Source organism: Mustela erminea, chromosome 10 (genome assembly GCF_009829155.1).
Source record: "Mustela erminea isolate mMusErm1 chromosome 10, mMusErm1.Pri, whole genome shotgun sequence".
Classification (NCBI taxonomy): domain Eukaryota; kingdom Metazoa; phylum Chordata; class Mammalia; order Carnivora; family Mustelidae; genus Mustela; species Mustela erminea.
Genome location: NC_045623.1, coordinates 92,017,167 through 92,039,123, shown reverse-complemented (window position 1 = coordinate 92,039,123; position 21,957 = coordinate 92,017,167). Strand labels below are relative to the sequence as shown.

Sequence of the window (21,957 nt, the reverse complement as noted above, 5' to 3'; positions counted from 1 at the left end):
AGTGGCATTTTGAGTAGTCTTTTTCCTTCTGGAGTTAAGAGGGCGTCTTCTACCCCACAGATAAGGGCAGCAACCACGCGCCCAGCCTGTGCCCGTGGCAGACGTCATCAGTCAGGCAGGGGGTCCCTTAGTGAGAATTCTCAGAGTTCCAGGCAGTCCCCCCAATGACCAGAAGTTGGCAAAGAAGTGGAAACCCGTTGCTTTTCCCGATCCCATGAAGAGTCCCCCTCTTTCTTGACCTGGGTTTGTACCCTCATGGCCCACAAGATGAGTGAGGTCCTCCAACATGCTGTGTTTTTATCCACACAATATTGTTGTAAAATATAATCTGACCATAGACTTGAGGGTCCAGGGGTAAGGGCTGATTGGGCAATGGGCATGAAGAAGGGCTGATGTAACGAGCACTGATGAGTCACTAAGTCCTGCCCCCTGAAACCAACAATACAGTATACATTAGCGAAGTTGAATTTAAATAAAGAATAATTTTTAAGATAAAAAATATAATAGTTTTAATAATCTAGTAATAATAGTAAAGTATAATCCGAGTGCCTTCAGTTGAGGCGAGTAGTTCTCCCCAGTCCCAACCTTTCCTTGTGTTCTCTGGCCCACTTCCTATGTCTGTATTTTGGGTCCGCCCTGAATGGGATTGAGATTCATCCTCTGCCCGCAGCTGACCTCTGAAAAGGCTTCAGAACCTTTTCTCACAATGAGAAACAGGTGATCGAGTGACAACATGCTTTTAAATTGTTGCCTCCGACTTAATACTTTAGTAATTCTCACAACCAAATTCTTAAAAATAAGAGACTGAAGTCGAACGATGGATTCTCAGGCTCCAGCAGCTAGAAATTGAGGGGCTCTCGGAGCTTCTTAAGTCACCCAGTAAAAAACAATACTAAAAACAAATAATAAAGTAATCGCCACCATTTGTTGGGTACCTATTACTTATCAGTCACTATCCCAGGTACTTCAATAATAATAATAAGTCAGTTATCAAGTATTTACTGTGGACACATGATTTACATGCATTATCTCACTGAATTGCCCTTAAAGCTCAGAGAAGGGGGTGCTTTCAGCGGTGTGCTGATGAACCAACCTTCAGGGAGAGGGAGAAAATGAGAGGAAAAAGAAGAGGATAAGGCAGTGGGAGAAGGGTGGGAGGGAGATAAAAAGGAGGGAAGGAAGGGGCAGAAAAGTGGGAAGACCCCATGTGTAGTGTTTCTGATTTATACGGTGTAGAGACCGCCACCACGGTTGCCCATGCGACAGTGGGTTACTCGGTATTTAACAAGCAGCAAGCTGGCCTGAGCTGGATCCAAACGGAGACTCGCAGGTAGTGACTCACCCCAGAACACACAGAGCTGAGAATAGCCATCCAAGTCTGTTCCCAGTAATGTCAGCCGCATCCCTCCAGGCAGTGACCAGGAAGTCTGAGACGGAGACAGAAGAACCATGGGGAGAATGTCAGAGCTAGTCACAGCAATGGAAGGATCGAGGGCCCTGGGGTCTGGCAGTCCTTAACAGTTGCATGGCCCTGACGAGCACACTCACTTCTCCCAGCCTCAGTGTCCCGTTTTTCAGATGGGAATAATAACGGCACCCACCTTGGGTAGACATGCCAGAAATAACCTGTGCAAATGACCTGTCACCCTGCAGGTACTCCACACCAGTGCTCCCGGACTCGTAGAAATCCTCAGGAAGACTCAGAGAGGAGCCTCCCTTTCTGAGATGGGATAAGAGAGGAACCAGAAGGACTGAGTTTGGGGGAGCAGGAGGGAGAGGGTAGGAAGTACCAAGCCCTAAGGCAAATGAGTCTATCCTAGGGCCTAGGCAAAGGGACTCCACTGGACTGAGAGCAGCCTCCATTTTCTTTTCCTTGTGCTTTTATTTTTTTGTAGCTAGCGCCATCATAGGAATCATATTCATCAAAGAAAAATGGAAACCCAAAGACTTTCTGAGTAAGTTCACCGATTTGAGCCCATGTTCTTAATTCTGTGCTTGTGCTATTTTGTTTTGTTTTGTTTTTTCATTATAAAACCAGCTCACCCCAATTTAGAGATCATCTGTCTCCTGCCCCCTTCTGTGCTGTGTAGTCCACCCTTATGAGGCTCCTGAGAGCTGGGATTTTTAATCGGTAGTTCCCAAATCTGGCTACACAGCAGAATCATCTGTGAGACTTCTTAAAAGGAGCTTGATTTCATTCCACTCAATCAATATTTATTGAGCATCCATTGTTGGGATTTTAGGAGGCCTGATAAAAAGCACCCTCTTTACCTAAATGAGTTCTAAAGCGAATGGGAAGCTTGGAGGTCAGGAGTCATTCTTTATTACTTGTATAAGCTGGATTAGAGCTTGCAGGTTAAACATGCAGCCAGATGAACTTGCTCATGCAGCCAGGTTTGGGAACCACTGTTCTGAATCATGGGTACAGGATGGGAGCAAGTCAAAGAATCTTTCACTGAAAAAAGAAGAGTTAATATATGATGCCAAGACCAAAAGACTCAGAGTGATTTGTAGTAGTCCTGATGGCAGAACGGGGTAGGGGATGCAGGGGTAGCTGGGCTGGTTCTGAGGCCAGTGTAGTTTTATGTCCTTTCCAGGATCACTCTAGAAAGTCCTGGTATAAGAAACATGCTAGTTCAGGCAGTGCCCTATGCGAATTTTAAAAAGATACCCCCTTTGGGCATCTGTGGTTCCACTGGCACATGCCTTGGTGAGCAGAGCATGGGCTAGATTTTAGCCCACGGGCTAAGGTGCTTTTGTGCAGTGAGCAACTTGTACAACTGTACATGGCTGTCCTCCCTAAAGTTTTATTAAATTCAGCAGTCACCCAATGCTAGACCTGTGCTGTACACCACAGGCATAGAGATGAGTTTAATGTTTCCCTCCCTGAAGAAAACAGACTCTTGTATCTTAGCACAGGACTCAAATGAGTTTCACCGTGGTTCATTCATTCATTGAAAAACTGAACAGCTGTTTTGAGGGCACCTTATGAGGCCTAGAATGAAAATTAAAGATACAAAAATGTATCACATTTTTGGGAGACCATGGAATGAAATATGTAGATAGTTCTATCCAGAAATATCCAGAGGCTTGTGGTCACTGTGTGTAGCTCAGAACTCACAGCCCTTCTCAGCTTGCCCAGGTCTGGGCTGGACTTCAAGAGGCTTTTCACGAAATCCACAAGGCTCAACTGGAGTGTGACAGGACCCAGGGAAGAGTCAGGAAACTCCCAGGCCTCCCTAACAGTGTCCAACAGGTCTGTGGAATAGAACATTGATAGTCTTTGGACCGGTCCCTTGGGATGAGATTAACTTGCAGATGGGAAATGATAAGGTCATTTTTAAAAGGTGCATGGTAGGCTCTGAAGGTTTGCTTGTGAGGTTTTGTTGTATTTGGTTTTTTTTATATTGCCCATAAAGTGATTCTGACTTTAAAACCTTCCCTGTAAAATGCACACTGAAACCATGATTCCGTAGCAGAATGGCTGCTGTGAAGGAGAAAAAAAGGCAGTTCTACTCTAATGCTCTCCCAGCAGGAATGGAAATGGAGTTTGGAAAACAATTTGACAGTAACTACAAAGCTGAAGGTCCACCTGTCCCCTGACTGTGGAATTCCCACTCCTAATTTTACACCCAACAGAAACAGGGGCAGTGTGTTTTCCAAATGACAGGCACAAGAATGCCCATAGCGACAGTATTTGTTATAACCCTGGGGAGCATTCAAACGCCCATGAACAGCATATGGATAAATACAGGTATGGATATGGGAAGGGATAAATTGTGTTCACACACCGTACGGGTGTGAGAATGAAGGAAACACCCCTATACTCCACACGAGGATACAAGTGAATCTCACAAACTCACAAACATCTTACGTGAACACAGACACAAGAAATCATATAGCTCGAGTCCACTTATAGAAAGTTCAAAACCAGGCCAACTCTTAGTGCTGGCAGAAGTCAGTGTTACCCCAGGGCTGTGGTCTAGTGATTGGAAGGGGACACAAGTGAGGACATCGGGGTCCTGCTAACGTTCCCTTTCTTGACCTGGGTTGTGGTTACACGGGTGTGTTCACCTTGTGAGAATTCGTGGAGTACTTTTTGGCATACATGCTACACTCTCGCTAAAATTTTTTAACATTAAATGTAATTTATTTTTAAGATTTTATTTATTTATTTATTAGAGAGAGAAAGCACAAGTAGGGGGAACTGTAAAGGGAGAGGGAGAGGCAGAGTCCCTGCTGAGCAAGGAGCCCCACACAGGGCTCGATCCTGGAACCCTGGGATCATGACCTGAGTCAGAGGCAGTTGCTTAACTGACTGAGCCACCCAGGCGTCCCTAAATGTTATTATTATTTTTTTATGAATGTTATTTTTTAAAATAACAATAAGGGAGATGATCTATTTGTGAGGTGAAGAAAAACCAAAAATAGAAGGTCATCACATGTTGCTCTAGAAACACATACAGGCCTGAAGCTTGCACCTGCGGTGAGCCTGTGACAGCCTCCCTCCTTCCCTGCAGGGCGCTACGTCTTGTCCTTCGTCGGCTGTGGTCTGGCCATCGTGGGCACCTATTTGCTGGTGACATTCGCCCCTAACAGCCACGAGAAGATGACAGGCGAGAATATCACCAGGCACCTCGTGAGCTGGCCTTTTCTCTTGTACATGGTAAGAGAAGCCCTCGGTCCTACCCGTGATGACAAGAGGGAGTATCAGGTCCTAGAACCCGGGAACCTGAACCTCCAGGAATAGGGGATTCGAGTGACGCATGATGTATTTCCCAGCACTGAAGACCATGCTTGTGGGGAGTATGGAGTTCATGGGAAAATGCTTTTTTCACTTACGTTCTAAGTAATGTCTACATCAGCATAGATAATATGATAATCTTAGTTTTTAGTTTTGGACTGTAGGTCTGTCGGTAGAATGTGTCGCTAAAGGACTGGATGGAAGATCAGCAATTCCATCCAGGGTTGTCTCTGGGAGCTGGAATTATGATTGAGTTTTCATTTCACTTTTGTCTTTATGCACCATCCAAAATTTCTACAGGGAGCATTTAAGACTTTTATGGTAAGAAAATAGTTAAAATTTTAAACAGTAAAATTTGTGTTGTTTATTTATTTTTTCCCGATATCCCACAGCTGATAGAAGCTGATAGAAACACAGGAGACTCTGAAATGGTCTCCTAAACTCCCAGGCCCAGTTATGTCCCGTGTTAGGTCTACAGATAAACTGATGGAGGAAGCATGTAAGGTATTTGAGCAAGCTACTGCTATAGATTCCTATTCCCAGCCAGGCACTGTGCAAAACACTTTTTTAAAAAAATTTTTTAAAAGATTTTATTTATTTATTTGCTAGACAGAGATCACAAGTAGGCAGAGAGGCAGGCAGAGAGAGAGAGAGAGAGAGAGAGAGAGGAAGGGAAGCAGGCTCCCTGCAGAGCAGAGAGCCAGATGTGGGGCTCAATCCCAGGACCCCGGGATCATGACCCGAGCAGAAGGCAGAGGCTTTAACCCACTGAGCCACACAGGCACTCCAGTGCAAAACACTTTCTTACATACCATCTCAAATCCTCCCAACCACCCTGTAAGGTAAATGTTTTTCTCCCCATTTTATGGATGAGACAGTTGAGCTCAGGGAAGTTGGCTGACTGCCCAGAGTCCCATGAGAGCAGAGCTGGATTCGAGGCCGGCTTGGCCTGCTGATGAAGGTGGTCACTGTTTTTCCTCTGACACGAACAGCCTAGCAGTGCTCTACAGGCCTGGAATGTTCTTTCTCCTTAGTTTGTTCATGAGGCAAGGAATAGATTTCTCCAGGATTGAGCTTGAGTCACCTCCCGGCCTCTAGTCAGCCTCAGCGCACACCTGTGGTCCCAGGTGGGAGGGTGGTTGGAGGGTGGGGAGTGGAGAAACGGCTGCCGGACAGAGCCAGAGAACAACCCCTTCAGAAAGAGCTTAACCCCCCAGAACACAGACTTCTCTCAGGGAGCCCTGGGCTTGAATCTGTGCTGTGTGACCTCACCCGAGTCACCTACCTGGAAGCTTGGAAGCAGGTGGGAGCCACTGGACCAGAGCTGGTGGCTGGGAGACACGAGGTGGTGTGGAAATCACGCATCCCTCAGCAGATGCCCACTTATCCCTCAGTTTGTCTTCCTTCCTCGTGTCTGCGAGGCGGTGCTGCTGGAACTGAACTCAAGGGGGGTTGTCTGCCGAGGGTGCGTTAAATGGACCACAATCCGAAGAAGTGTTGAAAGCAAAGAACTTTCCTTCCTTGTCACAAGTAAGGAGACAGGAAGATCACTGTCAGAGCACCATCTCCCCTTGGGGTTAGTGCAGGAAGCTTTTAAGCAGCGTGCTAGGGGGGCAGGGGCAGAGAGCTTGGCACCTTAAGAAACTTACACATCTTCGCTCCTTCCGCACTTGGGTTTAACTGCGCATGCTTAGCATGTCCGCATGCTGGTGCATACATTGTAAGTTCAAAAAAAAATGGCGGAAAACCCCTCCCGTAGAAGGAAATCTTGGTATTAGAAGGAGCCAGAGGGCAACTGAGGCAACTGAAGGGGCTGCCCTGCAGGCATTGATCTCCGTGTGGCTCCCGCAGTGGGGTAGCCCACAGAATCCCTGCCCACACCTCTGCTTGGTGGGAGCTGTTTGTTCTGCCAAACAGACCCATTCTTCCCCTGCGTTTGTCCCTTCCCCGTCTGCCTGATGGCTTTCAGTCCTCTGAACTGAGTAAATCTCTGTTGTGCCCTAACACTGCCAGCTAGAGAGATCTGGCCCCCTGCAAATTCAGTCATTGTTTTGTTGTCTGCTGGGTGCCAAACAGCGGGACGCCGGGCGGACGGTAGGGGCGCTGGCGAGCACAGCTTAGCAGAGAGAGGGGATGGCGTCCAGGCTCCCTGTCCTACACCAGACACTTACGTCACCGCATGTGTCAACTGTACTTCAGGAAAGAAAGAAAGATAGAAAAACAGGAAGGGGAGGGAGGGTGGGAGGGAGGAGAGAGACATGCTCCCAGGACTCAAGGTCACCCACACCGCCCTCTCGCAGCAGAAGGCTGAGCGCTCTTCCCAGGCTCATTTAAGCATCGTGAAGAATGATTGGCAAACTGGGCACGCCTGATGGTTAGGGATGTGGATGAGTCACTCACCTGCTTGATGGTGTATTCTGCAGCGATTAAAGATAATTATGACAACTTCGTAAAATATGGGAATTGGTTTGTGGTGACTAAAAATGGCCCAGCACAAAATTATGCATTCACTATGACGACAAACAGATAAAATATGTATTCCTGGGGGTGCCTGGATGGCTCAGTCGTTAAGCGTCTGCCTTCCACTGGGGTCATGATCCCAGGATCCTGGGTTCTAGCCCCTCATGGGGCTCCCTGCCTGGCAGGAAGCCTGCTTTCCCTTCTCCCACTCCTCCTGCTTATGTTCCCTCTCTTGCTGTGTCTTTTCTCTGTCAAATAAATAAAATCTTAAAAAAAAAAATATGTATTCCTGGCCACAAAGACAGGAAAATGAAAACAGCCAGGTGTTTTTTTTTTTTTTTTTAATGGTCTCTAATTAGGAATTTAAAAAATTTTCAAATGCGTTGGTTGTTACGATAAATAAACTTCAGTAAGAGTTTAGGGTAGGCAAATGGGACCGCGCTAAGGTCAAGGTTTGCTGCTTTTGTTTTGCTGGGCACTGGTGCTGGACTGACTTCTTGGGAAAATGTTGCCAAATGTCTGGGCCCTTGAGGAGTAGAAAGGACAGTCGTTAAGGCAAGGCGGGAACTCCCACTTCACACTTGTGCATGTCTAGCAGGAAGATTCTGTTGACTGAGCGCCTCCTAAGCCCCAGGCCCTGGGCTTCCCTCCTTCAGGTGGTGTAGCCTTGTGGAAAATACACGGGGCCTGGAGGCAGACTGTCCAGGTTCAGATCCTGGCTCTGCCCTCTCATTAGCTTCAGATTGTGATCGTGCCTACTTCATAGAATCATTGTGCTGATTGAGTGAGTTTAGCATAGATACGATGTTTGGAACGGTATGTTTATGAGTTCATTAAGTATAAGCAGCGATCGTGACCCTGCAAAGGAAAAATCATTCCCGTTTCACGGATTGGGTAACTGAGGTTTAGAGAAGATAAGTGCCTGGTCCAAGGTCACACAACTATTTTAGCAGTGGATCTGGTTTCAAACTTGGCCTCCCTGACTGCAGATGTCCTTGTCTTTCTCCCCCACGGAGCTGCACCCACTGGATCTGTGGTTAGGGGGTGGGGACGTGAATACTTACCTACTTGCCCCAGGGAGCTCATCTCCTCAGTGAGCCAGTGAACCTCTCTTTGACCGACCTTCAGGGGTCACCCGCAGAGCAGCAAAGTGGAAAGAAACCTTCCCAGCCTGATCCTGGCCATCCATGACCAGGTGTGTGTGCGTGCGGCCAGCACAGCGCCCTCAAAGCTCAGAGGTGAGCCCCTTGTCGGTGTTGCCCAAGGGGCAGAGATTGCCGCAGAGTTCATTCTGAATCCCCTCCTTTTGCATGAAGTCTGTCAGTGGTTTGGGAAATGCTGGCTGTTCAGGTCCCTTTCAGTGCTGAGGGTCCATGACTCCAGCCGCATCAGCCCAGTCCAGCCCACCAGCATCTCCCAGTCTTCCCTGCATCCGCGTGCACCCTGCTGACCGCCTGCTTGCTGCTTCCCATAGCTTGTGGAGATCCTCCTGTTCTGCTTGCTGCTCTACTTCTACAAGGAGAAGAACGCCAACAGCATCATCGTGATTCTTCTCCTGGTGGCGTTACTGGGTAAGTGGGGGTCCGGGTGGTTGACCGGGGCCACCGTCCCGTTGCACCACGAGGTCCCCGCAGTCAGGAAGCGGCTTCCGTCAGTCCTGTCCAATACCCAGAGTCCCCTACGTGCCGGGAACAGTGCTGGAAACTGGCCACGGGGGTGAACAAGACAGACGGCCCCCTGCCCTCGGGGGTTCTCCGTTCCGAAGGCAGGAATGACCAGTAAGCAAGGAGGCGAATGCATAGAAGAGAGACATGCTGGGGCCGTGAGGGTCACAGTGAAGAAGAGGACAGCAGAGGGAGGGTGAGGCGGGGCGAGAAGGTGGAGGCAGACCGGCTCCAGCAACCGAGTCCTGAGGGCTTCCCCGCAAACCGGTCAGGCTAGGAACGAGTTTTGGATTCAAAAACAACTGAGTTTGCTCTCTGACTTTTTTTTTTCCCTCTCTTCTTGGAGGGATGGGTGCCATGTGAGAGACAGCTCCTACATCACACCGAGGCAAGGCCTGACTCCACACGGAGTCTGACACACTCACTAGGGCTGGGAGAAGGACCCGAGCTTCCAGGGAAGAGGTGGGGGGCCCCCTCTGGCTGCTTCCCAGGGGCTCTGGCCTCGGGCTGGTGACCTCTCCAGTTTAAGCCACATCGCCGTCTCAGAATAGACATAGGAGAATGCCCAGATCTCAGGGGGGAGAGCAGGGTTAAATGAGGTGGGCACAAGTGCCCAAGACATGTTGTCGGTCTTCTGTCCTTCCCACACCGAGCCCCCAGTGCAGTGACAGGCCCTCAGCCCCACAGACAGGGGACACCGTAGGACAAGCTTCCATTATTTTGGTATTTTTAAAACAGCTCTATTGAGATATAATTTACATACCGTAAAACTCACCTATTTAAAGTATACAGTATAAACAGAACCCCATAACATGTGGCTTTTTGTGACCCGTGTCTTTTACCGAGCGTAGCACTTTAGATGTTTGTCCCGGGAGTAGCTAAGATCGGTGGTCCATTCCTAAGTGCTCTTGTTTCCAAAGTAGATTGGAATGTCACAGTTGCCAAATGTCCTCTCTGGAGAGTAGGGAGGCCAGAAGGTTCTAAGGTGCATTGGCCGCCCTCCTCCTGCCCACTTCTCACTAACAGGGACACCCTCTTGAAAGTGCCTCTCTTAACTGGACTGCTGATGTTAGGAAATGGTCATCGAGTTTAGGGGGGGGCCCAGAAGCTGCTGTGTGATGGGCTGTTAGCAAGAGAGAAAATGTGCAGAAGCTGAGAAAAACAGGAGAGCAGAGCCCTTCAGCCAGAACACTGGGCTTCGTTTGTACCCGGATGTGGGGGTGGCTGTTGGGGGGGCCTGACAGCAGCCATTTCTGCACCGCTGGGGGAAGCAGTGGTCTCCACGGTGAGGTGAACAGTGGTACCTCCAACACCTGTTCTATTACGTGCATACCCTATAAGCACAGTGTTACATGAGGATCACTTTAAAATGCACAAACACCTATATTTTGGAAAAGTACATTCATGGGCCTAGAGGCAGGATTCCAAAATATTTGGAGATCTCTGTCTAATGAAACGTTTTTAAAAATACAAGTGAATGAGCGTTAGAATAAAAAATAGAGGGCGCTTGACACATCACATGGTTTTTTTCCCCCTGTAACTGCCATAAGAAGGGTACTCCCAGGAAGTTCATGTATCCATTTAGGGATGATTTTTGACCATGGTCCAGACACAGAGAGTTAAACTCAATGCCCCTTCTTCCTGGTGTTCAGAAGTGACACTCGGAAGCATGTGGGCATTTTGCGCTCCCCACCTTGGACAGAGCACATGGGTAGCGGCAACTCGCGGAAGGCGGGGGAGATCTGCTGCCCCTGGCCTCCTCGCCATCCCTGGGGTGGCCCAGCCAGGGCTCCCTCCATCTCTTCTCGACACGTCCCTTGGAGTCGTCAGCTCACTTGCAGGGTCTGATGCCCTCGCCTGGTCCTCCTTCATCCCCTGCAGGCTCTATGACGGTGGTGACCGTGAAGGCCGTGGCCGGGATGCTCGTCTTGTCCATACAGGGGAACCTGCAGCTCGACTACCCCATCTTCTACGTGATGTTCGTGTGCATGGTGGCCACCGCTGTCTACCAGGCCGCGTGAGTTGCAAAGTCTCTCCCTGCGGGGCCTCTCCACGTTTTGGAGTCACTTCCATTTCTTGCACCTGATTTCATTTGTTCTTGAAGCTATAGGGAAGGCAGAACATTCAGACACAGCCCGTGAGCTGAGCAAGGGTCAGCATCCCCTGCAGAGAGAGGGGTCGCTGATTTGCTGAGCTGTCCCCTGGAGGGACTCTGTGCCCCTTGAAAGAAAAAAGCCGGGAGTGGAGGTGTTTTTCTCTCTGCTTCAAACTGGGAGAAGGGGCAGCCTCACTCTGCCTCTGCCCCAGTGTGGGTGTCTGTTTCAAGAACTTTAGAAGAAGCTGTGTGTGCCCACATGAGAGACTTCTCTGTCTGCTAGGTGGAACATAGCAAGTCGTCCTTTCTTGTCCTCCAGGAATCTTCTCCAGAGCATCATTTCTGTCGCAGAAGCAGTGGTCCTGAGGGTGGGCCTGAGCCTTGTTCCCATCTGAGACCAGGTGCTCTGCAGAGGGCCCAGGAGGGCCCGGGATGGCCCTGCTGGGGACAGGAGGGTGAACGGCACAGGGCTCAGTATGGCATATGAGGCTGATGGATCCTGGGCGGGGCAGGCCCGGGCCCCTGGTGGCTGGGCTCGCCATCCCCCAGCGGTGGCCTGGAGCAGTTGTTAGAGTGACCGCTGCCTTGGGGCTCCAAGGGAAGCCCCTCACACACACCCCATTTCTCGTGAACTTAAATTGATTGGATCCCCCACCGAACCCCTTTGAAGCAGATGATCCCATCCTCATTTTGCTTTTGAGCAACCAAAGGGGCAGGGCTGAGATGTGAACCCCGGCATCGGGCTCCGCATCCCACACCCCTCGCAGCTCCAATCCAGGCCTCTGCCGCAGCTTCTCTGGGATCGGATTCCGTGTCCACAACTGAGAATAACAGCAAACCCTCCTCAGAAGGAGCACAAAGCTCTCCGTGCCGTCCCCAGGACGACCTCCTGAAAATCTCAGCCCCTTTTATGATTATAATCGATTATTACTGTCCCGAGTCCTACTGCAGAGATTCTGGTCATCACCCCTGAGCCCACCCCGCCCCAGGCTCCATGCTGAGCACTCCAGAGTTACAGAGGAGAATCTAGTGCCCCCCACCCCTGCAGGGGAAGCTTCTCACTCACCCAGCCAGCACACAGCTGCACAGTCGCACAGCCACACAGCCACCGAGGGCCTCCTGTGTGCCAGACCTTCTGCCACGGAGGCAAGAGCAACAGCCACTGTCCTTGCACTGCCAGCCCTGGGGTGGATGAGTGCAGTCGAGCGGGACAATATGAACAGCTGCCACCCAGAGAATGGACAAAGAATAGATTCCAGAATGAGGGAGTGTCGATCCTAGGTGGAGAGAGGAGGAATGAGTCTAATTTCCTCTCTCTCTTTTTCCCACCTTTATTGCAGTAAGCATGTTATTTTTTTATTGAGCAGAAAATGTGCTTTAAAAAAATATTGACAACAACAGGCAGAATCGCAATAAGTGCCACGGGAGTTTCTTGGACTGTTCATGGGAACAAGATGGCCCGTTTTAGGGGTGCGTGGGGATGTAGGGGACACTGACGTGAGGAGAGGGGTATTTCCAGTGGGTGAGAACCATGTGGCCAGAAGTGCATACCTGGGAAGGCGTGGCCCCCTTGGGGTATGGCGGTGGACCTCAAGCTGTGTGACAAGTGGGAGCGAAGCGTGGACTGCAGCCCCAGAGATGCACCTGCATGGCATCTTTCTTTCATGTGTTGTCTTCATATTTCAAGCTAAGCCTGCTGTCACCAGCTGCCACCTCAGCCTTTCTAATGTGCCCACTGACCAGAGTGCTCTTGTGTTGAAGGTTTTTAAGTCAAGCCTCGCAGATGTACGACTCCTCTTTGATTGCCAGCGTGGGCTACATTCTGTCCACTACCATTGCCATCACGGCAGGTAAGGGCGGCGCCTGCTGGATTTCCGTCTCCTACCTTAGCAGCAGCGACGTTACCCCAGTGTCGAGGGATGAGGCTCCGCCTCTGGCAAAGGGCCAATTCTACTGACATGTTCTACCTGTCAGAGTTGCATATAGTTTCATGGAGAAAGTGCAAGATTTCGAGCCAGAGAGACCTGGGTCCCAGAACAGACACGGAGCTGTGTGGCTCTGGGAAAGTCACTTAGCCTCTCTGAGCCTCAGTTCCAGATTCATAAAATGGGAATAATAACACTCACCTCCCAGAATTGGAATATGTACAATATGTACTCAGTAGAGCGTGTATAACGTTTCTTTAACAATTTTTGCCATCATCTTCTAGCTCCTCTACATGACCCCAGATTTCTTTCTATAATTTCGAGAGGTTATGACCGTATGAACATCTGTAATAGAACAGGTGGTGGGTAACCTGTCATCATTCTTATAGTTCCCTTTTCATCCTTAGGTGGCTTCCGAGGCTGCAAGCATATCAGATTGTGTTTGTTTTTAAGGGGCAGTAAAGGCGATAATCTTCAAAGTGAAAAGACCAGTAAGGGCCAGTGTGCCTCCCTTTGAGCAAAGCTTGGCCATAAGGCTGTGTGTTTCGCACTTTAGACCAGCGCTGCTCAAATCCTGCCCGTAGAGGTGGGAGCAGGGTAGGCACACGGCCGCTGGGGTCTGTGCGATGGCAGACCTGGGGATCCAGTGGGATGTCAGCCCAGAGCAACCAGAAAGTGAACCCAATGTGAAGATATAAGCCTGGTCAAGAACTTGGGTCTGGGCAAGGTTGAAAGGAATAGCCAATAGCATGAAGCAGTCAGAAGCTGAGGTGGGGAGAGTAGGAGCCCAGAGATACAGCCAGAAGCCCATGGAGGTGAAATGAGTCCAGACAAAGGCTGCTGGGGGGCGGATGAGGGTGGCAAGCCCATGTTACTGCCACCTCCTGGGAGGGGGCTGCAGGCCTGCCGTCTGCTGGCCATGTGAGGTCAGAAGGCTCTGATCTTAACTTGAAGCCTTGTTTTTCCATCCTGAGAAAGACCAGAGAGTGGCGCTTAGGTGGCCCTGTTGGTTAAGTGTCGGACTCTTGGTATCAACTCGGATCCTGATCTCAGGGTTGTGGGATCGAGCCCTGCCTCGGGCTCCCCACTCAGTGCCATGTCTGCTTGGGATTCTCTCTCTCTCCCACTGCCCCCACTCCTCCCTCCCCACCCCCCCCCCGATAAATAAATAAATCTTAAAAAAAAAATGGGTGAAGAGGGTGTTAAAAACTGCAAAAAAGATCTACAGTTTCATTCTTCATATGTTTCATTGGGGGAGGCTGGGCGCAGGGTCCGTGCGAACTCTATACCCTTTTTGTGAGTCTAATGTTATCTCAGAATAAAAAGTTAAGAAAAAAAGATGGCGATAAGAGGGACGTTGGAGGAGAAAGAGAAGACAATCTGTCCCCCACAAAAAGGACTTTTATTCTACTCTTCTGACACGTACCCTGCTGGTCATCAGGCTCCTGACCACTTCGGTTTCCTGCAGGGAAGAGAGCTTAGCCGAATCCTAGACAGACAGGCAAGAAGGTGATTTGAAAACAGCTCACCCATGTTTGCCACTTTCTGCCTCTGCAGGCGCAGTGTTTTACCTGGACTTCATCGGGGAGGACGTACTGCACATCTGCATGTTTGCACTGGGGTGAGTCCCTGCTCCGTGGCCCTGGGGCAGCTCACCTGTCTGGCCCGCTATTGCCTCTGCCTCTCACACAATCCTCTAGAGCCCCGGGAGCAGCCAGAATTCAGAGCTTTGTCCCCCAGAGATGAGTGAGCATTTTACTCCCCAAAGGGCTTTATCTCCTTCCCCCTTCTCTTATTTTGGGCTTTAATCTCCTTGTCATAGTTTCTAGACTATCCCTCTTAGACCCATGAAAAGACTCTCAGCCTCACCCCAGATCACAGAAATGCATTTTGAAGCCACAGGAGATGCCATGATGTTGCAAAATCCAGAAAGACTGAGGGTGTCCATGTCGGCCAGAGAATGAAGAGACCAGCTCTGTGCCACAGTGAGGGCATCTCTGATGCCAGAGGACAATCTGGCAGGACCACTAAAAATTATAAATGAGCAATGTTTGATGCAATATTCCAAATGGGACACAAAGGTGCATGTATGAGGCTGTTTATTAATTTTAAAATTAATTGTATAAGTAAATAATTGAAAGTAGACTAAATGCCCAACAGTAGAACACAGGTTAAATAAATTGCAGTATTCCCATAAAATAAAGTACCATGCTGCCATTTTGAAAAATTGAGGCCAGTCTATAGATATTGACATAGAACCATGTCTAGGATGCATTAATGGAAAAAGTTACATTTTTTTAAAGATTTTATTTTTTTTTAATTTATTTGACAGACAGAGATCACAAGCAGGCAGAGAGGCAGGCAGAGAGAGAGAGGGGGGAAACAGGCTCCCTGCCAAGCAGAGAGCCCAATGCGGGACTCGATCCCAGGACCCTGGGATCATGACCTAAGCCGAAGGCAGAGGCTTTAACCCACTGAGCCACCCAGGCACCCCAAAAAGTTACATTTTTTTTGAATGTATGGTCTATCCTATGATCTAGCAGTTCCACATCTAGATACATACCCGAAAGAAATGAGTACATATATTGACAAAATGACTTGTACCTAAATATTTATAGTAACTGTATTTGTCATATCCTCAAATTGTTTACAACCCAAATGTTTATCAATGGAGAGAGTGAAAAACAAATGATACAGTATATTCAGACGATGAGTTCAGAGAGCCTGCTTCCCTCTCTCTCTCTCTCTGGCTGCCTTTCCGTCTACTTGTGATTCCTCTCTGTCAAATTAATAAATAAAATCTTTAAAAAAAAAAAAAATTATGAACTAGGGTGGCTCAGTGGGAAAAGCCTCTGCTTTCGACTCGGGTCATGGTCTCAGGATCCCGGGATCAAGCCCCACATCAGGCTCTCTGCCTATCAGGGAGCCTGCTTCCCCCCCTCTCTCTCTGCCTGCCTCTCTGCCTACTTGTGATTTCTCTCTCTCTGTCAAATAAATAAATAAAATCTTAAAAAAAATAATGAACTACTAATACATACAGTTAAGTGAATGAACCTTAAAAATATTTATAAGGGAGGGGCGCCTGGGTGGCTCAGTGGGTTAAAGCCTCTGCCTTCAGCTCAGGTCATGATCCCAGGGTCCTGGGATCGAGCCCCACATCGGGCTCTCTGCTCTGCAGGGAGCCTGCTTCCTCCTCTCTCTCTCTCTGCCTGCCTCTTTGCCTACTTGTGATCTCTGTCTGTCAAATAAATAAATAAAATTTAAAAAAATAAAAATAAAAAAAAATATTTATAAGGGAAAGAAACAAGATAGAGTACACACTGTATGATTTAACTTGTAAGAAGTTCAAGGACAGAATGGGGCACCTGGGTGGCTCAGTCAGTTAAGCATCCAACTCATGGTTTCAGCTCCCTGGAATCGAGCCCCACATCAGGCTCCACACTCAGTGTGGACTCTGCATCAGATTCTCCCCCTCTCCTTCTGCCCCTCCCACCCCAGCAAAATAGATAACTCTTTTAAAAAATTTCTTTAAAAAGTTCAAGAACAGGCAAATCAAGTATCAGATGATAGTAGCCAGTGGCTTCCTGTGGTTTAGCATGGATTGGGAGAGGTACAAGGAAACTTTCTGGGGTGGAGGGGATGGAAATCTCTTCTCTGTTGACCTGTGTGGTAATTGCAAGAGGTACACACAGGTAAAATTCTTCAAGCACTACATTTAGCGTTTGTGCATTTTACTGCGTGTGAATTTCACCTTGGTTTTTAGAAAATGCACTTATTTAAGCTCTAGGGAAAGGGGGGGGAAGGAGTCTAGAAGAATCTCCCCCTATCTGAGGACATAGGACCAGGGGGAATTCAGGGGTTTTTAACTACTGCTTTTTCTCCTCCTGTATTGATTGAATTTAGGCGATAAAGAACTTTCTTTATGGTGCCTGGGTGGCTTAGTTGGTTAAGTAGCTGCCTTCGGCTCAGGTCATGATCTCAGGGTCCTGGGATCGAGTCCCATATCGGACTCTCTGCTTAGCAGGGAGCCTGCTTCCCCCTCTCCCCCTGCCTGCCTGTGCTCTCTATCCCTCTGTCAAATAAATAATAAAATCTTTTTTTAAAAAAGAATTTTTTTAATTAAAAAAATATGTTTTTTTAAGGCGAGGTTCTAAGATACAGGTGAAATGGAAGTAAAGGAGCTTTGCTCCGGATTGTCTAATTTATTGTCTAATTTATTATGTCTATTATTATATATATTATATATGTAATTATTATTATTGTCTAATTTGTTGTCTAATTTATTATATATAATATATAATATATTGTCTAATTTATTATGGGAGCTTTGCCCTGGATTGTCTAATTTATTCTGATGAATGCAGTGTGGCCTGCAAGGCATGGGAGGCTTTTCTTTATCCCGTGTCTGCTCCCTGCCCATCTCAAGCCCCAAGGCCTCCCAGGGCTCCTCGGCAGCGAGCCCCCCTCTGCGGCCTGCAGCCCTCTTTTTCCATTTTTCCCACTACCCGGGGTTAGAAAGCGAGCCCTCCTGCCCTCACCCTGGCCTTTTTTCTCTCTCTCCCTTATCCCTGTTCCTTAGGTGCCTCATTGCATTCTTGGGCGTCTTCTTAATCACACGTAATCGGAAGAAGGCCATTCCATTTGAGCCCTACATTTCCATGGATGCCATGCCAGGTAATGTTGAAACCCCGTGTGTCCCTCTGGCCAGCCCGCCCATATAGAATGACTGCTACTTCCTGTTTAAAGCGACAACCAGCCGCTGGGTTCGGTACAGGGAAGGTGTGCTGTGCCGTTACGGTGTGACCGTCTCTCTTTCTCTCTCTCTCTCTCTCTCTCTCCCTCTCTCTTTTTTAAATCTCTCTGTGCCAAACAGGCAATGGTGGAGGCACCTCGGTTGGTTTTGAGCCCATCTTGCAAGTTCCGGTGTTTATTTTGGGATCTTTTTAAAGACAGGTCCGATTCACACTGGGTATACTTGTGATCTGTACCTCAGGCTTCGTGCCTGCAGGAGGGAAAAAAGAAAAATCCACTCATCAAAATGGAATGGAATAACCAGAGAGAGGAAGGAAAATAGGATGAATGAAATTCAGAGACTATCGCCTCACTTCTTAGGTGGCACCAGAGCGCGGATTGTTCTGGAAAGCCTAATGTCCGAAGGAGCTGGGGGTTCACACCAAGAAGCCCAAGCTCAAATGCCTTTAGCCGATGACAGTAACAAAGGTGTGACTCTGCGGGGCGCCTGGGTGGCTCAGTGGGTTAAGCCGCTGCCTTCGACTCAGGTCATGATCTCAGGGTCCTGGGATCGAGTCCCGCATCAGGCTCTCTGCTCAGCAGGGGGCCTGCTTCCTCCTCTCTCTCTCTGCCTGCCTCTCTGCCTACTTGTGATCTCTCTCTGTCAAATAAATAAATAAACAAACAAACAAATAAATAAATAAAAGGTGTGACTCTGCAGAGAATGGCACAGAAGGGAGTAGGGAAGTCTGTGGAGAACCAGAGAGTGCCTGCCCCACCCACAGGGACCCACATTAGGAAGGTTTATCCAGGTGTGCTGAGCTCAGTTCTGTGGGTTGCCAGTGACCACTAGCTTTCACTTTCAGTCAGAATTTTTATTTTAGGTGTAAAGATGGAACTTTCCAGGGGCGCCTGGGTGGCCCAGTGGGTTAAAGCCTCTGCCTTTGGCTCAGGTCATGATCCCAGGGTCCTGGGATCGAGCCCTGCATCAGGCTCTCTGCTCGGCAAGGAGCCTGCCTACCCCTCTCTCTCTGCCTGTCTCTCTACCTACTTGTGATCTCTGTCTGTCAAATAAATAAATAAAATCTTTAAAAAAAAAAAAGATGGAACTCTCCAGAACATAAGCCCCACCCTTCATGAAGACACCCTAATGAGCAAACTGTAAGCCCATGGGCGGCATACAGTACTGCTGATTAAAGTACTCTGGGATACCAGTGTGTTCTCAGAGCCAACTGAGGTACCCCGACTTTAAACGGCCCCAAGGTGTATGTGTCTACTTTTATATAATTTCCTCATCCTTTGCTCTCAAGCTGTCGTCTGTCCTTCATGCTCTTACCAGCCCACCTGTGTATAGCATTTGCGGGTCAAAAGTCTCATTTGACCCCACTGTTTGAACTGTACGTAAAATTAGTATAAACAAGCTTTGAATCGGGGCCTTACACTTTCTCCTAGGAGTTAAGTGCATGAGCTTTAGTGCATGGACTTTTAAAACATCTAATCGGGCTGCTCAGATGCCTTTTTTTTTGCTTACTTCCTTGTTTCTCGGCTGTGTCCCCGATAGATGAGGGCGCTGGATAGCTGAATTCCAGATAGGTGAGGTGTCAACTCTGTGTGTGCAAGTGTGTGTATCTGTGTGTTGGTGTGTTTACAAATTGTGTATGTGTATATATCTAAGTATTTGTGTATGCATTTATACAGACGTATCTGCTAGTGGAAAATAGAAGGTAACCTAAGGTAACCTTAGATACCAACATTCTGTGGTCTGTTTGTGGATGTGGCTCTGGGCTCCTTTTTGTACCTTGTGATGGGTGGGAGGTTAGATCTTGACCAAGGGAGACCCCGCCCTGGTGCTGTAGCATGTCAGGACACTTGGGGGTAGAGACGTATTCTCTTCAGTGAAAAGCGTGGGCTTGGAGTCCAGGTGGCCTGGATTCAAATCCCAGCTCTACCACCCACCTGTGGTGTGACCTTGGGCATGTCCTTGGACCTCCCAAGACCTCCGACCCTCACTTGTAAATTGGGATTCCCTCTTTCAGGGTAGTGGGATAATATGTTAAAGGCCCCTTGCACAGTGTTTGGGACTTGGTAGATGCCTGGTTAAATTTGATTTCACGTCCCTTTTGCTTAAAAAAAAAAAAAAATCCTTGAAAATTTCAGACACTTGTTTGACCTGATGCCAGGTAGAACATGAAAAATAAAACTGTTTAAAAAAGGGATGGGGGGCACCTGGCTGGCTTAGTCGAAAGAGAAAGAGCCTAAGAGCATCCGTGTCAGATCCCAGCTCTGACTTGGGGTCATGAGTTCGGGCCCCACATTAGGTGGAGAGATCACTTAAATAAATTTTATTTTAAACTTTAGAAATAAATTAATTAACTAATTAAATAAAAAAAAAAACGATTCAACAGATTGTCTTTCCTAGCTACTCGGTTTCCCTGGTCAACATTAGAACCTTGCTTTTGGTCCATCTAGATCAACAGCTTCACAGCAGACAGTAGCTACAGTTCAAGAGGCGTTTAGTTCTCCAAAACATGTGCTGCAGGTCACAATTTAGAGAGGATTTAAGTAATTCTAGCACGTGAAAGACTTCTAAAAAATGAGAAAAGATAAAGCTGTCCCTGTGAGCTGAGAGCTGGCCTAGCTGTCCCAGCTGGGCCTCAGTGTCCCTGGCTGACAAAAAGCAGCTTCCCAGAACTTCAGCATCAGACAGGGGCACTCCAACCATGATAGACCAGATACAAACAGGGCCACTCCATTGTCATATATGAATACAGACGAAACGTGACCGTTGACTGAACCACGGGGGACTGGCACCTCTTTACCAAGTACAGCTTGAGCCTACACGGCCTTCTCTCCATCTAGATAAGAATTATTAAGATTCCCAGTTACTAAACTGGTCCCACTTCCCGACAGCATCTAATCCAAAGCCTAGCCCAGCTTCCTTAAACCCTCTCCCAAATCGCCTAACACAAATCCCGACTTTTCTAACACCCTCCTACTGAGGCATCCCACAGTTCCCCACGGTGGACAACTCTCTCATGGCAATGAATGATAAAGCCACATCTGTTAGACTCTAGGTGTAATCCTGGTGCTCTTTGGCTGAGGAACTATGAAAAAAAAATCCAGGAGCTAAACTGTGCCTGGTAAGCCAACAGGCACCCCTCAACTTCTCCCAAGCGCGCCCCCATCCCAAAATCCAAACCACAGATGTAGACTGTACCGGTCCAATGCTCTTGAGCTAAGGCTAGTGCTGTGTGAAAGCATAGAGTCTCCCCAGGCCACTCATGGAGTCACAAGGCCATGGTCTGTGGTGTCCAATCTCAGTTCTGTGACTTTCGGCAATTAACCTCACCATTCAGAATCCGTTTTCTTACCTAGACGATGAGGATGGGATCTGGGGGGCATTCGGTGGAAGCTCCTAGGAAGGCCATACAGCATTCCAGCTGAGCGTGGTCCTCAGCGTTCAAACCACCTGAGTTTGAATCCCAGCCCGGCCACTTGCCATCTTGATGACCTCAAGCAAGGTACCTGACCTCCGAGTGCCTCATTTTCCTTATCAGTAGTTATGAGGATCAAAAGAGAGAAAACCTATCAGCTGGTTAGAGCAGGGTCTGCCCCCAATTCAACACTCGGTACCTGTTAGCTATTCTCACGCTTGCTGTTGGTACCGTCCTGATCTAAACCCTCAGCTCAGAGCCTAGGCAGAGGGAATAGTCTAGCACCTGCTGTTATCGTCATAGTTTCACGGAGGACACTTGGCGTTCAGTTTCATAGGACAGCCTGGGGGTAAGAGAATTTGAAATCTCCATTCCCTGCCAGGAAGAAAGCTGGCCTCCAAGCCCAGGGCCCACATGCAGGAGGATTTGCCGAGTAAGACTAACGGAATTAATGATTCAAGTCTTTGTTCTCGACTGTAAGTAGACATCCAGCGTCCACACGTGCTCAAAAGCAGCAGGCTGTATCATACCTCCCCTCTCTGCAGATCAGCGATGTTCAGTGTGAAAGGTCCGATCTCGTTCTCTCTGAGTGTCACAATGCATTGTGTCCCCACCAGGTGTCCGTGACATGGAAGTTACCCTCTTCCCTCCAGGGGATAATGATCCTGGTTTAATTCGGTAGTAAAGTATTGGCATCTACCACGTTCGAAGCACAGTGCTGGTCGTGCTTCTCCTGGGACCCAAGCACACATTCCCGCCTCATTCTAGACCAACGCGGGCTTCTCTTGACAGGGACTGGTCTGTGTGACTGTTTCCTGAAGATTCGTCCCTGTTGCTTGGCAACCATAATATTTCTAGCATACATTTATGGTTGCTCTTTTTTTAATCTAAAGCATTCAGGAGC

At 48.4% G+C, this 21,957-nt stretch overlaps 1 protein-coding gene across 3 annotated transcripts in view; it reads left to right on the top strand.

The window, feature by feature from the left end:
- The window catches only part of NIPAL3 (NIPA like domain containing 3), a 49,342-nt gene that overhangs the window by 26,363 nt on the left and 1,022 nt on the right, over nucleotides 1–21,957 (top strand). The window contains exons 5-12 of one of the 3 annotated variants that reach the window (XM_032301704.1): nucleotides 1,896–1,955; nucleotides 4,521–4,666; nucleotides 8,679–8,775; nucleotides 10,750–10,885; nucleotides 12,725–12,813; nucleotides 14,446–14,509; nucleotides 17,468–17,562; nucleotides 19,181–19,800. In XM_032301704.1, coding sequence (XP_032157595.1) covers nucleotides 1,896–1,955; nucleotides 4,521–4,666; nucleotides 8,679–8,775; nucleotides 10,750–10,885; nucleotides 12,725–12,813; nucleotides 14,446–14,509; nucleotides 17,468–17,562; nucleotides 19,181–19,197 — 704 coding nt within the window. In that variant the 3' untranslated portion in view covers nucleotides 19,198–19,800. Of the gene's footprint in view, nucleotides 1–1,895; nucleotides 1,956–4,520; nucleotides 4,667–8,678; nucleotides 8,776–10,749; nucleotides 10,886–12,724; nucleotides 12,814–14,445; nucleotides 14,510–17,467; nucleotides 17,563–19,180; nucleotides 19,801–21,957 lie in introns of those variants that run through there. The other 2 variants (XM_032301702.1, XM_032301703.1) reach the window with 2 other exon arrangements.